The sequence below is a fragment of the Lissotriton helveticus genome, chromosome 2_1 (assembly GCF_964261635.1).
Source record: "Lissotriton helveticus chromosome 2_1, aLisHel1.1, whole genome shotgun sequence".
NCBI lineage: Eukaryota > Metazoa > Chordata > Amphibia > Caudata > Salamandridae > Lissotriton > Lissotriton helveticus.
In genome coordinates, this window is record NC_136059.1 from 32,317,994 (window position 1) to 32,339,454 (window position 21,461).

Genomic DNA, 21,461 nt, shown 5'->3' on the forward strand with positions numbered 1-21,461 from the left:
TAATTTGTTCACTTGTATTTTCTCCTCATTTATCATTACTGTTCATATTGTGAGGCGCTCTGACACCTTCGGGGAAAGTCCGTGCTTTATAAAAACGCATTAAATAAATAAAATATTTTTTTTAAAAATTCAAGAAAGTGCCCACCCTAAGGCGGTGGTTGATCTGTGCGCATTTGTCTGGCGGGCACTGGCGGGTGCCTGGAGCGGGCATGGCTTCCTCCGTCCCGGCTGCGCAGTCACCCTCCTGGAGCAGACGTGGCATGACTCCCGGTGGCTTTGCTCATTCGCTGTCCCCGTCCGTGGGCGTGGACGGACGAGGCGCGGGTCATATGAACTGGTGCCTTCTCTCGGCTCACTCCTGCAGGTGCCAAGCAAGAAGAGAGGTGTCTACTAGTGTCTGTGCCAATCCTGGCCATGAGCGCGCAAGAGGGATGGGGCCCCCTGGCCCCCGAGACTCTGAAGACCTTCCTGGAGGGACAAGTCCTGATCCGCAGGGAGGACACCTCCCGGGCCCTGAGGGGGGTGCTGGCGGCGGTGGAGCCCCTCCTGAAGGAGGTGCATGCCCGGGATCACAGGTTCTCCTCGGTCGCGCTGAGATCCGGCAGCTACATCGAGGGGCTGAAGGTGTCCGCGCCCGACGAGTTCGACCTGCTGGTGCCTCTGGGCGGGCTCCCGGCCCTCTGCACGGCCCCGGCGTCCTCCCTGTGGGGGGTGAGTGAGCAGCCCCCCGATGCTTCCTTCCAGGCGGTGGTGCTCAGCAGCAATGTATGGGGGGGTGGAGCGGGGGTCGCGGGCCTGCAGGACTGGCTCACTCTCGTCCACCAGCGACAATGCATTTTTGTTGGTTGTAACTATATCTCTGTGAGCATGCTGATCCCCGGGAAATTGATGCAGAGCTTCAAAGCGCTTGTCCGTGACGTCAACAGCTCCCGGGCAGGTAAGTGGCTAAGATTTAAAGCCATGCGTAAAAGGCTTGCAGGCACCTGTCGGGATAGCTGCGATATTGCCATGCCTACTATTTTTAAAACTCTTGTGTTTTCAGTTTATTCCTGTTAAAGTGTTGCACACATACCTTAAGGCCTCGCTGCTTTGGTGCCAGGCCACCAGCGGCTTAAACGCAGGTTCTTTTAATGACGTTTCTCCCTGACAAGGATTGTGGCTGTTCCTTCAGAAGGGCTCTCACCCCCTAAACCCACACCCAATTTACCACCGTGGATTTGTTAATAGTGCTCGGCCTGGAGAAACCAGAGGGCGGGTGAGCTTTCAGCCCCGCCCACTGCTTTTAACGTTATCCTGTCAGTGTCTTTTTTAAACTGTAAATGTAAATGTAAATTGATACTTGTATAGCGCACTACTCACCCGCAAGGGTCTCAAAGCGCTTGTACGAATACTGCTGTGGAACCCATCCTGGCTTTCCCTGTGAGGTGTCCACTCCTGGGCACCCCCAAGGTGGAGGCCAGGCATCCTTAGCCTTGTGGGGGCCGTTGTGGAGATTAAGCAAGCTATTGCCCAGAGTTGCAGAGTGGGACCCATGATTGGAATAGGCACCGAGGCGAGAATTATCAGGTCCGTGGAAGTTGAGCCCAAGACCCGCCGAGGTGGGGAATTGAACCCTGGTCCCGGGCCAGACCTCTGCATCAGGGTCTGCCGCTCTAACCATTGAGCCACACTTCTCCACACTTCTCCAAACTCTGCCTTCTATATTGTTATTTTGCTCTTTGTCCCGCCTTTTTCTGGTTCGTTCACCCCGGGAGCAGTTCCTCATTACTTGCACCCTTCCACATGTCCCATTTAGCTCATGGAAAAGGGCTACGTTTTACTTAGTGTTAGAGCACCCCCAGGAGCAATAGATGTTTCCACTTGATCCGACTGTCACTGCCAGTGCTGGGCTCTAAATCTGGTCACCTTTATTAGGTCGAGTGCGCAAGCGCTGCTCTGCGAAGACCTGGGGTAGTTGAGTACGGAGGGAAGCTTCGCCCACTCCCCCGCCCCTATTTTCATTGCCTTGTGTGTTTGTTCTTTGTCAATGCTGTCTTCTAATTCATTACGAGGCTTGTTAGTCCCTTCTTAGTACGGCCATGTCTTAATTTGTATCCTATATACGCACAATAACCCTAATATTCAAAAAGGGGAGGGAACCAGAGGCTACGGGGCAGTCAAGGGTAAGCTGGCCTGCAGGTGACATGTAACACACAACCAGAAGCTCCCGCCTCCCAGCTGCTCCTCCCTCGCTCCGCCCCCCTCCACTATCTACTTATGTCAAAGCAACTTTCGTGCAGTGTTCACGCGCAGCGGACGCGCCCCATGTGCGCCGAAGGCATGCCAAAGGTAAGCCCGTCTACGCCCGTCCGCGCCAGGACCGCGCCCAGCGCCAGATCCCCTGGTCCCCGCAAAATCCACTCCAGCCGCATAACGTACGACGCCGATACCCTCTCAGCACTCAACTCCGCCCGTCTCCCAGACTGCCACCAAGCCGCCCCAGGACACACCCATGGACCCTTCACCTGCCACTCCTGCAAGTTCGACAGCATCAGGACCCACGCCAAATACACTCACACCAAACAGAGCTCCGATACCATCCACCTGAAGTGCATCCTGCTCAACACCCGCTCGGTCCACAAACACGCCACTGAACTATGGAACCTACTAGACACCACAAAGCCGGACGTCGCCTTTCTTACAGAAACCTGGATGAACGCCTCATCTGCGCCCGTCATCGCCATAGCCATCCTGGACGGCTACAAGATCATCCGAAAGGACCGCATCAACCAAACAGGAGGAGGCAATGCCATCGTCCATAAGAACACCATCCGCATCACCACCAGTTCCGACGACAACCTCGCAGCCGCCGAACACCTTCACTTCCAGATTCACACCGACCCTAAGACCACACTCAGAGGCACCCTCATCTACAGACTACCAGGACCCGGCACACAATTCAGCGAAGACATCACTGACTTCATCAGCCCACACGCCCTCCCCTCCAAGGACTACATTCTACTAGGAGACTTTAACTTCCACCTGGAAAAGAACAACAGCAGCAACACCACCACCCTTCTGGACAACCTCGCCAATCTTGGACTCAAACAACTGGTAGAACCCCCACCCACTACGCCGGACACACGCTCGACCCAATTTTCTCCTCCAGCAAGCACATCTCCTTTAATCACGCCACAGGACTCCATTGGACGGACCACAGCTGCGTTTACTTCAAATATAGAAAAACCACGACCCACCACCACCCACAACAAATCCCCCGTAGAAACTGGAACAAAATTACCACCGACCAACTCACCAAATCGCTATACCAAAACCTTCCCGCCAAATCATTGGACCCAAATCAAGCAGCCATCAACCTCACACAATGGATCACCCACACCGCTGACGAATTAGCACCCTTGAAAAACCATAAAAACAAGCCTGGTAGCAAAAAAGCCCCCTGGTTCAATGACGACCTTAAGAAATCCAAAAAGATCTGCCGCACCCTCGAGAAAGCATGGCGAAAAAACCCAACCACAGACAACATGACCGCCCTCAAGAACGCCACCCGCAAACACCACCAGCTGATCCGATCCACCAAGAAATCAGCATTCAAGGATCGACTAGACAACAACGCCCACAACAGCAAAGAACTCTTCAACATCGTCAAAGAGTTTACTAACCCCACCGCCGGCACCAACGACATCACTCCCTCTCAAGACCTCTGCGACTCTCTAGCCTTGTTCTTCCACAGCAAAATTGCTGACATACATAACAGCTTCGGCGACCAGTCCACCCTCCTTACCTCTGAATCAAAGCCCCCCACCACCAACCTTTACGCCTGCAACCCAATCAGCACTGAAGACACCATCAGCTTGATGAACTCCATCCACTCCGGATCGCCAACTGACCCATGCCCCCACCACATCTTCAACAAAGCCGACTCCATCATCGCACCCCATCTCCGAGATATCATCAACTGCTCCCTCAACACCGCTACCTTCCCTGAAAGCTGGAAACATGCCGAACTCAGCGCCCTCCTGAAGAAACACACAGCAGACCCCACCGAACTTAAGAATTACTGCCCCATTTCGCTCCTCCCATTCCCTGCCAAAGTCATTGAGAAAACCGTCAACAGTCAGCTCGCCGCCTTCCTCGAGTCTAACGGCTCCCTCGACCCATCACAGTCCGGCTTCCGAGCCAAACACAGCACCAAGACCGCCCTCATCGCAGCCACAGGCGACGTTCGAACACTACTTGACAACGGAGAAACAGCTACCCTCATCCTACTGGACTTCTCCACAGCGTTCGGCACGGTCTGTCATAGCCCCCTTATTCAATGCCTCAGCAACGTCGGGATACAAGGAAAAGCATTGGACTGGATCATCTCGTTTCTCGCCGGAAGAACCCAGAGAGTCCGCCTCCCCCCTTTCAAATCAGAGGCCACTGAAGTCATCTGCGGCATACCACAAGGATCATCACTCAGTCCCACCCTCTTCAACGTCTACATGAGCCCCCTCTCATCCATCGCGCGCCAACACAACCTCAACATCATCTCCTACACAGACGACACCCAGCTGATCCTCTCCCTCACCACAGACCCAAACACCGCCAAAACCAACCTACACGAAGGGATGAAAGACGTAGCCGAGTGGATGAAGAACAGCCGTCTAAAACTGAACTCAGACAAGACGGAAGTCCTCATCCTAGGATCATCCCCCTCTGCTTGGGACGACTCATGGTGGCCACCGGCCCTGGGCAGCGCACCCAAACCAACGGACCACACACGCAACCTGGGCTTCATCCTGGACTCCTCCCTTTCGATGACCAAACAAGTCAACGCCATCTTATCATCATGCTTTAACATCCTACGTATGCTCAAAAAGATCTTCCGCTGGATCCCCACCAAAACAAGAAAGACGGTCACCCAAGCACTTGTCACTAGCCGACTGGACTATGGAAACACCCTCTATGCCGGAACCACAGCTAACTTACAGAGAAAACTCCAACGCATTCAGAACGCATCCGCCAGACTCATCCTAGACATCCCCGCCACATTCACATATCTGGTCACTTGAGAGACCTCCACTGGCTCCCCGTCAACAAGAGAATAACGTTCCGTCTCCTCACCCACGCACACAAAGCCCTCTACGACCTAGGACCCAAATACCTCAACACGCGCCTGTCCTTTTACACCCCCACCCGCCAACTACGATCGTCCAATCAAGCCCTCGCCGCGATTCCACGCATCCAACGATCCACCATGGGAGGAAGATCTTTCTCCTACTTAGCGGCCAAAACCTGGAATTCCCTCCCCACCCACCTCCGCCTTACACAGAACCACCTCTTCTTCAGAAAACAACTAAAAACGTGGATATTTGATAAGTAACGTACCCCCCTCCCTCAAGCGCCTTGAGACCCTCTGGGTGAGTAGTGCGCTATACAAATCTTAACTTGACTTGACTTGAGAAGCTACCCTGGCTCGGTGTATTTTTCCTAAAGAAGGTAGCGGCGCCCTATGCCTATTCCCTATGTGGTGTCGGCAAACTCAAAAAAAATGTAAGGACTGTCCTCACACACCACCAGGTGTCATGCTTCATCATTGGCAGTCCTCGCTCTCTAAAGACCGCGTTGGATAGAGAGCGGGTGTAGGAGAGTAGGGTCTGCTATCCTATGGTCACCCCAAATTTTTGCTTTTTGCTTCACTGGTTTTCGACTACTGAGGCTGTGGGCCTGCTGATCAGACCCCCAGCCTGCTGTTCTCTCACTAAATTAATGACACATGTGCTATAGGCACATACCAATTGGAAATGGACTCCTTGTCAGCCCCTGTAGAATGCACTATAGGTGCACAGGGCACAGGAGCCACTAAGGCCTACCAGGGGCTGCAGCATATCTTTTGCCACCCCTGGCTGGTTCTTAAATTGACACAACTGGCTGATCACCCAGCTGGGGTAAGGTGGTGTACACACCCCTTGCTTAGATATAGTATACCTATGTCTAAACCTATATCTGGACACATGTAAACCTGTGAGCCACTCCTATAGTCAGGCCTCACCAATCCTGGAGGCTGGGTGCATGGTTTTATGTGAGATGGAGCTCTAGCATGAGCTGAGCCTGTCTGCAGCCGTCGGGAACAAATCCCTAAGCTGTTTCAGGATAATGCCATACTATATACTATTAAGTGCCTTATAATCCTCGCGGTTATTTAGCAACTTTGGTTTGGCTTTATCAAAACATGTCGTGTAAGGTGTCATACGCTTTGGAATACCATCCCCTCGCCAGTTCTGGCGACGGGGATGGCATTCCACCCCTCTAGAGGGGTAAGACATGTTACTTCACTTTAATGCGGTTGATTTCTCCAAAGGCCTTAAGATCCACAAAATGGATGCCTCTGCCACAGACAAATGTCTGGACCCCTGGAGCTGACCGAAACTCAGTCAAGGGGGTCCTGGACAAAGGGTTTCCTGTCACAGGAGGGTGTCACCGCCCTCCAGACAGGAGATAGTGTATTGTAGCAGGGAGGTTTGAAAGAAACCAGACACTGCCTGGGGCGCACAAGGCTGCCCCTTGCATAATCCGGCCAAACCGGTTCTGGGGCACTCCAGCCCTCGTGCCAGGGCGGCCTGGATCAAAGGAAGGGGGTGTATCCACCCACTTCCTGGGTCCCACCCATAGGAGGGGACCTAGCAGGTAATCACGCCCACCAGATTCGAATAAGAGTGGGAGCAGTGCTAATGCACATCAGATTTCCTGGAAGAAACATTTGAAACGATATTCTGGACCCTTCGCCCTCCATCTCAACGTGGAAGCCCGAAGAATCTCCCTTGTGGTCAAGGAGTGACCACCCTGCAGCAGCAGGCACCATCCAGCCCTCGATGTCTACTTAGTTGCAGTTCCCGCCGGAACTCGAGCGACTGAGATCGACGAGATCAAGCCTGCCCAGCTTCTAACAGCCCGATCCACAGTCCCTGCAAAGATGAGACCCGTGGAGGCGACCGGAAGCGTGGGGCACGCCATCTTGAAGTGACCACGAGACGCTGACCGTGCAGCCCACGAGTGACCCTTGAAGCTGTACACCGGGGTTTGAGAAGCCCCCACCCTGAGCTACTCCTGAGCCGAAGTTCAGCCCTCCACACTCGACGAGTGCTGCGTGGGGCCCTTTGGCACGATTTGGCTCAACGCGTTGGCCCGGTCACTTGCCAGCTGGCTTGTGGTCCCTGTGCCGACGAACTACCTAAGAAGACTTGTGATTCTGGTTGCTCCAGATCCACACCAGCTCCCCTGAAAAGGAGCCCCGACTCTGACCTTCCTGGTCCGAGTGAGAAGCAATCTTCTGATCCTGCGTGGATTGCTCTTACCAAGGCTTGTTTGCTCCAAACTTGAAGCCGACTGCACCGACGGTGAGAGCCTGCGTGGGACAGATCGTGACCTGCTCCTGGACATTGCAGATGCCCCAGAGCCCACGTGACAGCGGAGAGAAGCTCCTCGACGACCACCTGATTGCGCCCGACATTGCCTGGTTCCGTCCTGGTTCCACCCTGGTCACTGCTGAGTGACCCAGACTCTGTCCCCTCTGCTTTCAGGTACTCTACAACTTGAGTCCACCCTTGGACTCCACCGGACACTTCATCTTTAACCCGCCTGCAGCCCTTTCAGCTCCAAGCACCAAGAGCCTGCGTGTCAAAACCCGACGCCACTTCGACCCTGTGCACCCACTTCCTGTGGGTGAGGTAACTTTGCTCCGCCGGTGTTCCACACTGGTGCACACCTCTAGGGTCTGTGTGTTAAGTTTTGTTCCTCTAGGTTCAGCGGAAGTGTCCTTAAACTTTAACTCTTTGACTTTTACGCACCATTGGTTAACATTGGTGCATGCGTGCGCTTTCCGCACATCTCCCGAATCCCGAGGGCCATTCCCGACTTCAGCATTGCTTGTCCTGACTGCTCCCAGCGATTCCCTAGGCCCTAGGCCTAACCACTGCTCGAGTGGCATCTCTTATACCACTTGTTTAGTATATGGTTTGAGTGGCCACCCGCCCTCATCCATAATTGTGCAACTTGTATGTTTAAACAGTGCTTTTTGATTTAACGCTTGTGCCCCTTTATTCATAAAGAATACTGGGGATTGTTTTTAGTAATAAATACATATATTTTTATAATATATACTTGTGTGGTGTCCTTTCATTTGGTATTACAGGATTGTATGTGGTAAAACAGCTCGCTTAACACGACCTCTTAAGTTAAGCCTTTAGGCTGCTTAGTCCATGCTACCCCTAGGATAGCTTGTCTAATAAGGTTGACTTACAACCAGACACCATAAGGGATTGTTTGGTCAGGTAGTAGGTGGTTCCAGAATTGGAAACATCCCCTACCAGGCCAACTTCTCACATTGGTGAGCAGCGGTGCGGATTTGAGCTTGCTGTTGTTTTACCATTGCAATCTTTATATCAAATTGAAAGATCACATCAAGTACCTCTAGGTACATATAAAATCAAAAGCTTAGCATATTAAGTTCTACTGAACTTAGTAGTTGTAGGTTGAAGGGAGTAGCACACCCCTGACTACAACTCACTAGCAAGGTCCAGTAGGAAAACACTTAGTGTAGGTAAGTGCACCACTTACACCTCACTAGTAACCATGTCTGACACAGGAAAGGCCTCAGGGTCTAGTCCTGTGACAGTTGACCCTACCCAGGCAACTTTTGGATATGACAAACTAACCCGCAGAGACTTGATTGCCTTGTGCAAAGCAAGAGGGTTAAAAAGGGGCAGAAGCCCCACCTGCCTAATCCTGGTAGAAATCCTAGAACAGGATGACTTAGAGAAGGCAAAAGCAGCTTCCCTAGACACAGGAACTGGAGGGAACCCCCCTGCAGTTGATCCCCCTGAAGAGGAGGATGATGATGACTTGGATGAGGACTCAGAGGTTGAGGACTTAGAAGTACAGGATCAGGGTAGCCAGGTTCCAGTTGGTAGGCTTAGCCAGGCCAACTTGGACCTACTGGGGAATGGAGAGGGCCAGCACCTCCCCAGAACCCAACATGTTATTCTCCCAGGCAACAGAAGAGTGAGATCCCCCTCAGGGGACTCTCATATTTCTAGTGCCTCCAGAGAATCACAGAGAGGCATGAATGCTTCTCAAAAGCTAGAGCATAGGGCCAGAATGAGGGCTGTCAAACTCCAGATAGAGAGGGAGGAGGTAGCCTTGGCTCAAGCTAGACTTGCCTTGGCAAGAGAGCAGAAATTAAGTGGCTTAGATGTCACTGGTGGCAGCAATTTTCCAAGAGAAAAAGACAGGGCCTATGATAATAGAAACCTGACCAAAATTGTGCCCCCCTTTAAAGAAGGGGATGACATCCACAAATGGATGACTGCTCTTGAGAGAGCCTGCATGGTACAGCAGGTTCCTGAGAATCAGTGGGCTGCAATTTTGTGGTACTCCTTTTCACAGTTAGACCTGAGGATGCCAAAAACTACTCTGTTTTGAAGAGTGCTCTCATTGAAGGGTATGGCCTAACCACTGAGCAATACAGGTTGTTGTTCAGAGACACCCAGAAAGCACAGACTCAAGACTGGACTGATTTTGTGGAGTGTGCCACTAAGGCTTTGGAGGGTTGGTTGCAGGGAAGTAAAGTTTCAGACTATACAGGATTGTACAATCTTATGATGAGAGAACAGATCCTTAATAACTGTACAAACCAGCTGTTGCATCAATACCTTATTGACTCTGATCTGACCTCTCCCCAAGAATTGGGAAAGAAGGCAGACAAATGGGTCAGAACAAGGATTAAGCAGAAACCCCAGAACCAAGGTGGTGACCAGAAGAAAACAGACCAGAAGGGTGGTAATCAGAATCAGAAAGATAAAGAAAAAGACCAGAAGTATTCAGGCCCCCAAACTAATAGTAAGGAGGGTGGTTCCCAAAATGGTAACAAGAAGAAGAAGAACAAAGGTCCAAAGACACCTTGGTGTAATACCTGCAAATCAGTTTCACACTGGGGCAGTGAGTGCACCAAGGCAAATCCAGTTCCCACCACTACAGCTCCTAAAGCAACTGCAACCCCAAGTACAGTAAGCAGTGGTGGAACACAGTCCAAGGGTGTAGCTGGGTTGACCCTGGGTATTGAAGTAGGATCTGGCCTAGTCAGAGTCCCTACACAGGCAGTTCTCCTGTATGATGTGGACATTGAGTTGCCCACTGCAGTAAGCCCCACTAACCTGGGCAAATACAGGCAGACTCCCTTAATAAATGAGAAACTGGCTCAAGCTTACAGGGACACATGTGCTAGTGTCACCATGGTGACCCCTGGCTTTGTGGACCCTGGACAGATTGTACTAGGAGAGAGCTACCTAGTAACCAATGCAAGCAACTCCACTACCTCCCATAGTGTGGCAGTTGTGAACTTCTCCTGGGGAGGGGTTGATGGCCTAAAGAAAGTTGTGGTGAGTGCAGACCTACCGGTAGACTGTCTGTTAGGCAATGACCTTGAAAGCTCAGCATGGTCAGAAGTGGAGTACAGGACTCATGCAGAAATGCTAGGGATTTCAGAGCATGTCCTTGCCATGACAAGGGCTCAGGCTAAGAAGTGCCTTCCTGAACCAGTGGTGGATCTTGAGACCATAGACCAGCCACAACCCAAGAGAAGGAGCAAGAGAGGAAAGGCCTCGCCTTCCACCTTGCCCCAGGTTGAGGATCAGGTTTCAGAGGAAACTGATTCTGCAGTCCAAGAGGAGACTGTCTCTGAGGAGCTTGAACCTGACCAGGTTGAGTTTCTGGGGACAGGGGGACCCTCAAGGGCAGACCTGAGGCAGGCTCAATTAGATTGCCCTTCCCTTGAACCCCTCAGACAGCAGGCTGCTGCTGAGGCTGCTGGGGATGCCCAAGGTACCCATACTGTGTATTGGGATGAGGGACTCCTTTACTCAGAGGCTAGAGCCCCCAAGCCTGGCATGACCAGGAGGTTGGTGATACCTCTGCAGTTTAGGGGATTCCTCCTTACCTTGGCCCATGATATTCCCCTTGCAGGACACTTAGGCCAGAACAAGACGTGGGACAGGCTTGTTCCACACTTTCACTGGCCTCACATGTCAGAGGATGTCAAGGAGTTTTGTCGCTCCTGTGTCACTTGCCAAGCCAGTGGTAAGTCAGGTGGCACAACAAAGGCCCCCCTAATACCACTACCTGTGGTGGGGGTCCCCTTTGAGAGAGTTGGAATTGATATTGTGGGTCCAATGGACCCCCAAACAGCATCTGGGAACAGATTCATACTGGTGGTAGTGGATCATGCCACCAGGTACCCAGAGGCTATTCCCCTAAGGACCACCACAGCACCTGTGGTGGCAAAGGCCCTCATTGCAGTTTTCTCAAGAGTGGGCTTTCCTAAGGAGGTACTATCAGATAGAGGGACGAATTTTATGTCCAGCTATCTAAAAGCAATGTGGAAGGAATGTGGAGTAAACTATAAGTTTACCACCCCATATCATCCACAATGCAATGGGCTTGTGGAGAGATTTAACAAGACCCTAAAAGGCATGATAAAGGGATTACCAGAGAAGCTCAGGCGGAAATGGGACATTCTTTTACCCTGCCTGCTCTTTGCTTACAGAGAGGTCCCACAGAAGGGGGTTGGCTACAGCCCTTTTGAACTTTTGTTTGGCCACCCTGTGAGAGGTCCATTGTGTTTGGTGAAGGAAGGATGGGAGTTACCTCTCAAAAAGCCCAAACTAGACATAGTGGACTATGTACTTGGTCTCCGCTCCAGGATGGCTGAGTACATGGAAAGAGCATCCAAAAACCTGGAGGCCAGCCAAGAATTACAGAAAGCTTGGCATGACCAAAAGGCTGTGCTGGTAGAGTTCCAACCAGGACAGAAGGTATGGGTACTGGAGCCAGTGGCTCCAGCAGCACTCCAAGACAAATGGAGTGGACCCTATCCTATTATTGAGAAGAAAGGGGAAGTCACCTACTTGGTAGACTTTGGAACACCCAGGAGCCCTCACAGGGTAATCCATGTGAACCGCTTGAAAGCATTTGTGGACAGGGAGGACATGAGCTTGCTCATGGCCACAGATGGGGAACAGGAGGAAGAGAGTGACCCTCTCCCAGACCTGCTTTCTCAGAACCCTGATGATGGTTCAGTTGATGGAGTAGCCTTGGCAGGCAGCCTCACTGACCAACAACAGAGGGACTGCAGACAAGTTTTGCAGGCTCACAGGCAAATGTTTTCACTCACACCCAGCCAAACTGACTGGTGTACCCATGTTGTGGACACTGGTGACAGTCTGCCTGTCAAGAATAAGATCTACAGGCAACCTGATCATGTCAGGGATTGCATCAAGGCTGAGGTGCAAAAGATGTTGGAGCTTGGAGTGATTGAGCCATCAGAGAGCCCATGGGCCAGCCCAGTAGTCCTGGTGCCAAAACCTCATACCCAAGATGGTAAGAGAGAAATGAGGTTTTGCGTGGATTACAGGGGTCTCAATGCTGTCACTAGGACAGATGCTCACCCCATTCCAAGAGCAGATGAGCTCATTGACAGATTGGCTTCTGCCAAGTTTCTGAGCACATTTGATCTGACAGCTGGCTACTGGCAAATCAGACTAGCTGAGGAGTCAAAGGCCAAGACAGCATTCTCTACCCCTAGTGGACATTATCAGTTTGTGGTAATGCCCTTTGGTTTAAAGAATGCACCTGCCACTTTCCAAAGGTTGGTGAACCAAGTCCTTACTGGGTTGGATGACTTTTGTGCAGCTTATCTAGATGATATTGCTGTCTTTAGCTCCACCTGGGAGGATCACCTGATCCACCTGAAGAAAGTTTTGGAGGCCCTGCAAAAGGCAGGCCTAACTATCAAGGCCACAAAGTGCCAGATAGGGCAGAGTAAGGTTGTATACCTGGGCCACCTAGTAGGTGGAGGCCAGGTTCAGCCACTGGAAAGCAAAATCCAGGCCATACAGGACTGGGCTCCTCCAGTTACCCAGACACAAGTCAGAGCCTTCTTGGGCCTGACTGGGTATTACAGAAAGTTTGTGAAAAACTATGGGTCTATAGTGACACCATTAAATGACTTGACATCCAAGAAGATGCCAAAAAAGGTTCAGTGGACAGTTAGCTGTCAGAAGGCATTTGAAGACCTGAAGAAGGCCATGTGCTCTGCACCTATCCTAAAGAGTCCTGACTACTCCAAACAGTTCATTGTTCAGACAGATGCTTCTGAGTTGGGGGTGGGAGCTGTACTCTCACAACTTAATCAAGATGGTCAAGACCAGCCAATTGCTTTCATTAGCAGGAGGCTAACCCCAAGAGAAAAACGTTGGTCAGCCATTGAGAGGGAGGCCTTTGCTGTGGTTTGGGCATTAAAGAAGTTGAGGTCCTACTTGTTTGGAACTCACTTCCTGGTGCAAACGGACCATAAGCCCCTCTTGTGGCTTAATCAGATGAAGGGTGAAAATCCCAAACTACTCAGGTGGTCCATTTCCCTACAGGGGATGGACTTTACAGTGGAGCACCGCCCAGGGACTGACCATGGTAATGCAGATGGTCTCTCCAGGTACTTCCACTTAGAACATGAAGACTTATCTGGTCAAGGTTAGTTTAATGTCCCTGCGTTTGGGGGGGGGTTGTGTAGGAGAGTAGGGTCTGCTATCCTATGGTCACCCCAAATTTTTGCTTTTTGCTTCACTGGTTTTCGACTACTGAGGCTGTGGGCCTGCTGATCAGACCCCCAGCCTGCTGTTCTCTCACTAAATTAATGACACATGTGCTATAGGCACATACCAATTGGAAATGGACTCCTTGTCAGCCCCTGTAGAATGCACTATAGGTGCACAGGGCACAGGAGCCACTAAGGCCTACCAGGGGCTGCAGCATATCTTTTGCCACCCCTGGCTGGTTCTTAAATTGACACAACTGGCTGATCACCGAGCTGGGGTAAGGTGGTGTACACACCCCTTGCTTAGATATAGTATACCTATGTCTAAACCTATATCTGGACACATGTAAACCTGTGAGCCACTCCTATAGTCAGGCCTCACCAATCCTGGAGGCTGGGTGCATGGTTTTATGTGAGATGGAGCTCTAGCATGAGCTGAGCCTGTCTGCAGCCGTCGGGAACAAATCCCTAAGCTGTTTCAGGATAATGCCATACCATATACTATTAAGTGCCTTATAATCCTCGCGGTTATTTAGCAACTTTGGTTTGGCTTTATCAAAACATGTCGTGTAAGGTGTCATACGCTTTGGAATACCATCCCCTCGCCAGTTCTGGCGACGGGGATGGCATTCCACCCCTCTAGAGGGGTAAGACATGTTACTTCACTTTAATGCGGTTGATTTCTCCAAAGGCCTTAAGATCCACAAAATGGATGCCTCTGCCACAGACAAATGTCTGGACCCCTGGAGCTGACCGAAACTCAGTCAAGGGGGTCCTGGACAAAGGGTTTCCTGTCACAGGAGGGTGTCACCGCCCTCCAGACAGGAGATAGTGTATTGTAGCAGGGAGGTTTGAAAGAAACCAGACACTGCCTGGGGCGCACAAGGCTGCCCCTTGCATAATCCGGCCAAACCGGTTCTGGGGCACTCCAGCCCTCGTGCCAGGGCGGCCTGGATCAAAGGAAGGGGGTGTATCCGCCCACTTCCTGGGTCCCACCCATAGGAGGGGACCTAGCAGGTAATCACGCCCACCAGATTCGAATAAGAGTGGGAGCAGTGCTAATGCACATCAGATTTCCTGGAAGAAACATTTGAAACGATATTCTGGACCCTTCGCCCTCCATCTCAACGTGGAAGCCCGAAGAATCTCCCTTGTGGTCAAGGAGTGACCACCCTGCAGCAGCAGGCACCATCCAGCCCTCGATGTCTACTTAGTTGCAGTTCCCGCCGGAACTCGAGCGACTGAGATCGACGAGATCAAGCCTGCCCAGCTTCTAACAGCCCGATCCACAGTCCCTGCAAAGATGAGACCCGTGGAGGCGACCGGAAGCGTGGGGCACGCCATCTTGAAGTGACCACGAGACGCTGACCGTGCAGCCCACGAGTGACCCTTGAAGCTGTACACCGGGGTTTGAGAAGCCCCCACCCTGAGCTACTCCTGAGCCGAAGTTCAGCCCTCCACACTCGACGAGTGCTGCGTGGGGCCCTTTGGCACGATTTGGCTCAACGCGTTGGCCCGGTCACTTGCCAGCTGGCTTGTGGTCCCTGTGCCGACGAACTACCTAAGAAGACTTGTGATTCTGGTTGCTCCAGATCCACACCAGCTCCCCTGAAAAGGAGCCCCGACTCTGACCTTCCTGGTCCGAGTGAGAAGCAATCTTCTGATCCTGCGTGGATTGCTCTTACCAAGGCTTGTTTGCTCCAAACTTGAAGCCGACTGCACCGACGGTGAGAGCCTGCGTGGGACAGATCGTGACCTGCTCCTGGACATTGCAGATGCCCCAGAGCCCACGTGACAGCGGAGAGAAGCTCCTCGACGACCACCTGATTGCGCCCGACATTGCCTGGTTCCGTCCTGGTTCCACCCTGGTCACTGCTGAGTGACCCAGACTCTGTCCCCTCTGCTTTCAGGTACTCTACAACTTGAGTCCACCCTTGGACTCCACCGGACACTTCATCTTTAACCCGCCTGCAGCCCTTTCAGCTCCAAGCACCAAGAGCCTGCGTGTCAAAACCCGACGCCACTTCGACCCTGTGCACCCACTTCCTGTGGGTGAGGTAACTTTGCTCCGCCGGTGTTCCACACTGGTGCACACCTCTAGGGTCTGTGTGTTAAGTTTTGTTCCTCTAGGTTCAGCGGAAGTGTCCTTAAACTTTAACTCTTTGACTTTTACGCACCATTGGTTAACATTGGTGCATGCGTGCGCTTTCCGCACATCTCCCGAATCCCGAGGGCCATTCCCGACTTCAGCATTGCTTGTCCTGACTGCTCCCAGCGATTCCCTAGGCCCTAGGCCTAACCACTGCTCGAGTGGCATCTCTTATACCACTTGTTTAGTATATGGTTTGAGTGGCCACCCGCCCTCATCCATAATTGTGCAACTTGTATGTTTAAACAGTGCTTTTTGATTTAACGCTTGTGCCCCTTTATTCATAAAGAATACTGGGGATTGTTTTTAGTAATAAATACATATATTTTTATAATATATACTTGTGTGGTGTCCTTTCATTTGGTATTACAGGATTGTATGTGGTAAAACAGCTCGCTTAACACGACCTCTTAAGTTAAGCCTTTAGGCTGCTTAGTCCATGCTACCCCTAGGATAGCTTGTCTAATAAGGTTGACTTACAACCAGACACCATAAGGGATTGTTTGGTCAGGTAGTAGGTGGTTCCAGAATTGGAAACATCCCCTACCAGGCCAACTTCTCACATTGGTGAGCAGCGGTGCGGATTTGAGCTTGCTGTTGTTTTACCATTGCAATCTTTATATCAAATTGAAAGATCACATCAAGTACCTCTAGGTACATATAAAATCAAAAGCTTAGCATATTAAGTTCTACTGAACTTAGTAGTTGTAGGTTGAAGGGAGTAGCACACCCCTGACTACAACTCACTAGCAAGGTCCAGTAGGAAAACACTTAGTGTAGGTAAGTGCACCACTTACACCTCACTAGTAACCATGTCTGACACAGGAAAGGCCTCAGGGTCTAGTCCTGTGACAGTTGACCCTACCCAGGCAACTTTTGGATATGACAAACTAACCCGCAGAGACTTGATTGCCTTGTGCAAAGCAAGAGGGTTAAAAAGGGGCAGAAGCCCCACCTGCCTAATCCTGGTAGAAATCCTAGAACAGGATGACTTAGAGAAGGCAAAAGCAGCTTCCCTAGACACAGGAACTGGAGGGAACCCCCCTGCAGTTGATCCCCCTGAAGAGGAGGATGATGATGACTTGGATGAGGACTCAGAGGTTGAGGACTTAGAAGTACAGGATCAGGGTAGCCAGGTTCCAGTTGGTAGGCTTAGCCAGGCCAACTTGGACCTACTGGGGAATGGAGAGGGCCAGCACCTCCCCAGAACCCAACATGTTATTCTCCCAGGCAACAGAAGAGTGAGATCCCCCTCAGGGGACTCTCATATTTCTAGTGCCTCCAGAGAATCACAGAGAGGCATGAATGCTTCTCAAAAGCTAGAGCATAGGGCCAGAATGAGGGCTGTCAAACTCCAGATAGAGAGGGAGGAGGTAGCCTTGGCTCAAGCTAGACTTGCCTTGGCAAGAGAGCAGAAATTAAGTGGCTTAGATGTCACTGGTGGCAGCAATTTTCCAAGAGAAAAAGACAGGGCCTATGATAATAGAAACCTGACCAAAATTGTGCCCCCCTTTAAAGAAGGGGATGACATCCACAAATGGATGACTGCTCTTGAGAGAGCCTGCATGGTACAGCAGGTTCCTGAGAATCAGTGGGCTGCAATTTTGTGGTACTCCTTTTCACAGTTAGACCTGAGGATGCCAAAAACTACTCTGTTTTGAAGAGTGCTCTCATTGAAGGGTATGGCCTAACCACTGAGCAATACAGGTTGTTGTTCAGAGACACCCAGAAAGCACAGACTCAAGACTGGACTGATTTTGTGGAGTGTGCCACTAAGGCTTTGGAGGGTTGGTTGCAGGGAAGTAAAGTTTCAGACTATACAGGATTGTACAATCTTATGATGAGAGAACAGATCCTTAATAACTGTACAAACCAGCTGTTGCATCAATACCTTATTGACTCTGATCTGACCTCTCCCCAAGAATTGGGAAAGAAGGCAGACAAATGGGTCAGAACAAGGATTAAGCAGAAACCCCAGAACCAAGGTGGTGACCAGAAGAAAACAGACCAGAAGGGTGGTAATCAGAATCAGAAAGATAAAGAAAAAGACCAGAAGTATTCAGGCCCCCAAACTAATAGTAAGGAGGGTGGTTCCCAAAATGGTAACAAGAAGAAGAAGAACAAAGGTCCAAAGACACCTTGGTGTAATACCTGCAAATCAGTTTCACACTGGGGCAGTGAGTGCACCAAGGCAAATCCAGTTCCCACCACTACAGCTCCTAAAGCAACTGCAACCCCAAGTACAGTAAGCAGTGGTGGAACACAGTCCAAGGGTGTAGCTGGGTTGACCCTGGGTATTGAAGTAGGATCTGGCCTAGTCAGAGTCCCTACACAGGCAGTTCTCCTGTATGATGTGGACATTGAGTTGCCCACTGCAGTAAGCCCCACTAACCTGGGCAAATACAGGCAGACTCCCTTAATAAATGAGAAACTGGCTCAAGCTTACAGGGACACATGTGCTAGTGTCACCATGGTGACCCCTGGCTTTGTGGACCCTGGACAGATTGTACTAGGAGAGAGCTACCTAGTAACCAATGCAAGCAACTCCACTACCTCCCATAGTGTGGCAGTTGTGAACTTCTCCTGGGGAGGGGTTGATGGCCTAAAGAAAGTTGTGGTGAGTGCAGACCTACCGGTAGACTGTCTGTTAGGCAATGACCTTGAAAGCTCAGCATGGTCAGAAGTGGAGTACAGGACTCATGCAGAAATGCTAGGGATTTCAGAGCATGTCCTTGCCATGACAAGGGCTCAGGCTAAGAAGTGCCTTCCTGAACCAGTGGTGGATCTTGAGACCATAGACCAGCCACAACCCAAGAGAAGGAGCAAGAGAGGAAAGGCCTCGCCTTCCACCTTGCCCCAGGTTGAGGATCAGGTTTCAGAGGAAACTGATTCTGCAGTCCAAGAGGAGACTGTCTCTGAGGAGCTTGAACCTGACCAGGTTGAGTTTCTGGGGACAGGGGGACCCTCAAGGGCAGACCTGAGGCAGGCTCAATTAGATTGCCCTTCCCTTGAACCCCTCAGACAGCAGGCTGCTGCTGAGGCTGCTGGGGATGCCCAAGGTACCCATACTGTGTATTGGGATGAGGGACTCCTTTACTCAGAGGCTAGAGCCCCCAAGCCTGGCATGACCAGGAGGTTGGTGATACCTCTGCAGTTTAGGGGATTCCTCCTTACCTTGGCCCATGATATTCCCCTTGCAGGACACTTAGGCCAGAACAAGACGTGGGACAGGCTTGTTCCACACTTTCACTGGCCTCACATGTCAGAGGATGTCAAGGAGTTTTGTCGCTCCTGTGTCACTTGCCAAGCCAGTGGTAAGTCAGGTGGCACAACAAAGGCCCCCCTAATACCACTACCTGTGGTGGGGGTCCCCTTTGAGAGAGTTGGAATTGATATTGTGGGTCCAATGGACCCCCAAACAGCATCTGGGAACAGATTCATACTGGTGGTAGTGGATCATGCCACCAGGTACCCAGAGGCTATTCCCCTAAGGACCACCACAGCACCTGTGGTGGCAAAGGCCCTCATTGCAGTTTTCTCAAGAGTGGGCTTTCCTAAGGAGGTACTATCAGATAGAGGGACGAATTTTATGTCCAGCTATCTAAAAGCAATGTGGAAGGAATGTGGAGTAAACTATAAGTTTACCACCCCATATCATCCACAATGCAATGGGCTTGTGGAGAGATTTAACAAGACCCTAAAAGGCATGATAAAGGGATTACCAGAGAAGCTCAGGCGGAAATGGGACATTCTTTTACCCTGCCTGCTCTTTGCTTACAGAGAGGTCCCACAGAAGGGGGTTGGCTACAGCCCTTTTGAACTTTTGTTTGGCCACCCTGTGAGAGGTCCATTGTGTTTGGTGAAGGAAGGATGGGAGTTACCTCTCAAAAAGCCCAAACTAGACATAGTGGACTATGTACTTGGTCTCCGCTCCAGGATGGCTGAGTACATGGAAAGAGCATCCAAAAACCTGGAGGCCAGCCAAGAATTACAGAAAGCTTGGCATGACCAAAAGGCTGTGCTGGTAGAGTTCCAACCAGGACAGAAGGTATGGGTACTGGAGCCAGTGGCTCCAGCAGCACTCCAAGACAAATGGAGTGGACCCTATCCTATTATTGAGAAGAAAGGGGAAGTCACCTACTTGGTAGACTTTGGAACACCCAGGAGCCCTCACAGGGTAATCCATGTGAACCGCTTGAAAGCATTTGTGGACAGGGAGGACATGAGCTTGCTCATGGCCACAGATGGGGAACAGGAGGAAGAGAGTGACCCTCTCCCAGACCTGCTTTCTCAGAACCCTGATGATGGTTCAGTTGATGGAGTAGCCTTGGCAGGCAGCCTCACTGACCAACAACAGAGGGACTGCAGACAAGTTTTGCAGGCTCACAGGCAAATGTTTTCACTCACACCCAGCCAAACTGACTGGTGTACCCATGTTGTGGACACTGGTGACAGTCTGCCTGTCAAGAATAAGATCTACAGGCAACCTGATCATGTCAGGGATTGCATCAAGGCTGAGGTGCAAAAGATGTTGGAGCTTGGAGTGATTGAGCCATCAGAGAGCCCATGGGCCAGCCCAGTAGTCCTGGTGCCAAAACCTCATACCCAAGATGGTAAGAGAGAAATGAGGTTTTGCGTGGATTACAGGGGTCTCAATGCTGTCACTAGGACAGATGCTCACCCCATTCCAAGAGCAGATGAGCTCATTGACAGATTGGCTTCTGCCAAGTTTCTGAGCACATTTGATCTGACAGCTGGCTACTGGCAAATCAGACTAGCTGAGGAGTCAAAGGCCAAGACAGCATTCTCTACCCCTAGTGGACATTATCAGTTTGTGGTAATGCCCTTTGGTTTAAAGAATGCACCTGCCACTTTCCAAAGGTTGGTGAACCAAGTCCTTACTGGGTTGGATGACTTTTGTGCAGCTTATCTAGATGATATTGCTGTCTTTAGCTCCACCTGGGAGGATCACCTGATCCACCTGAAGAAAGTTTTGGAGGCCCTGCAAAAGGCAGGCCTAACTATCAAGGCCACAAAGTGCCAGATAGGGCAGAGTAAGGTTGTATACCTGGGCCACCTAGTAGGTGGAGGCCAGGTTCAGCCACTGGAAAGCAAAATCCAGGCCATACAGGACTGGGCTCCTCCAGTTACCCAGACACAAGTCAGAGCCTTCTTGGGCCTGACTGGGTATTACAGAAAGTTTGTGAAAAACTATGGGTCTATAGTGACACCATTAAATGACTTGACATCCAAGAAGATGCCAAAAAAGGTTCAGTGGACAGTTAGCTGTCAGAAGGCATTTGAAGACCTGAAGAAGGCCATGTGCTCTGCACCTATCCTAAAGAGTCCTGACTACTCCAAACAGTTCATTGTTCAGACAGATGCTTCTGAGTTGGGGGTGGGAGCTGTACTCTCACAACTTAATCAAGATGGTCAAGACCAGCCAATTGCTTTCATTAGCAGGAGGCTAACCCCAAGAGAAAAACGTTGGTCAGCCATTGAGAGGGAGGCCTTTGCTGTGGTTTGGGCATTAAAGAAGTTGAGGTCCTACTTGTTTGGAACTCACTTCCTGGTGCAAACGGACCATAAGCCCCTCTTGTGGCTTAATCAGATGAAGGGTGAAAATCCCAAACTACTCAGGTGGTCCATTTCCCTACAGGGGATGGACTTTACAGTGGAGCA

The 21,461-nt window shown here is 51.0% G+C and overlaps 1 protein-coding gene across 1 annotated transcript in view; it reads left to right on the forward strand.

The window, feature by feature from the left end:
- Nucleotides 1-380: 380 nt before the first annotated feature.
- The window catches only part of LOC144819190 (protein mab-21-like 3), a 112,952-nt gene continuing 91,871 nt past the window's right edge, over nt 381-21,461 (forward strand). Inside the window, 2 exon segments of the mRNA XM_078677166.1 lie at nt 381-613; nt 616-937. Of these exon segments, the coding sequence (XP_078533292.1) occupies nt 560-613; nt 616-937 (376 nt within the window). The 5' untranslated portion in view covers nt 381-559.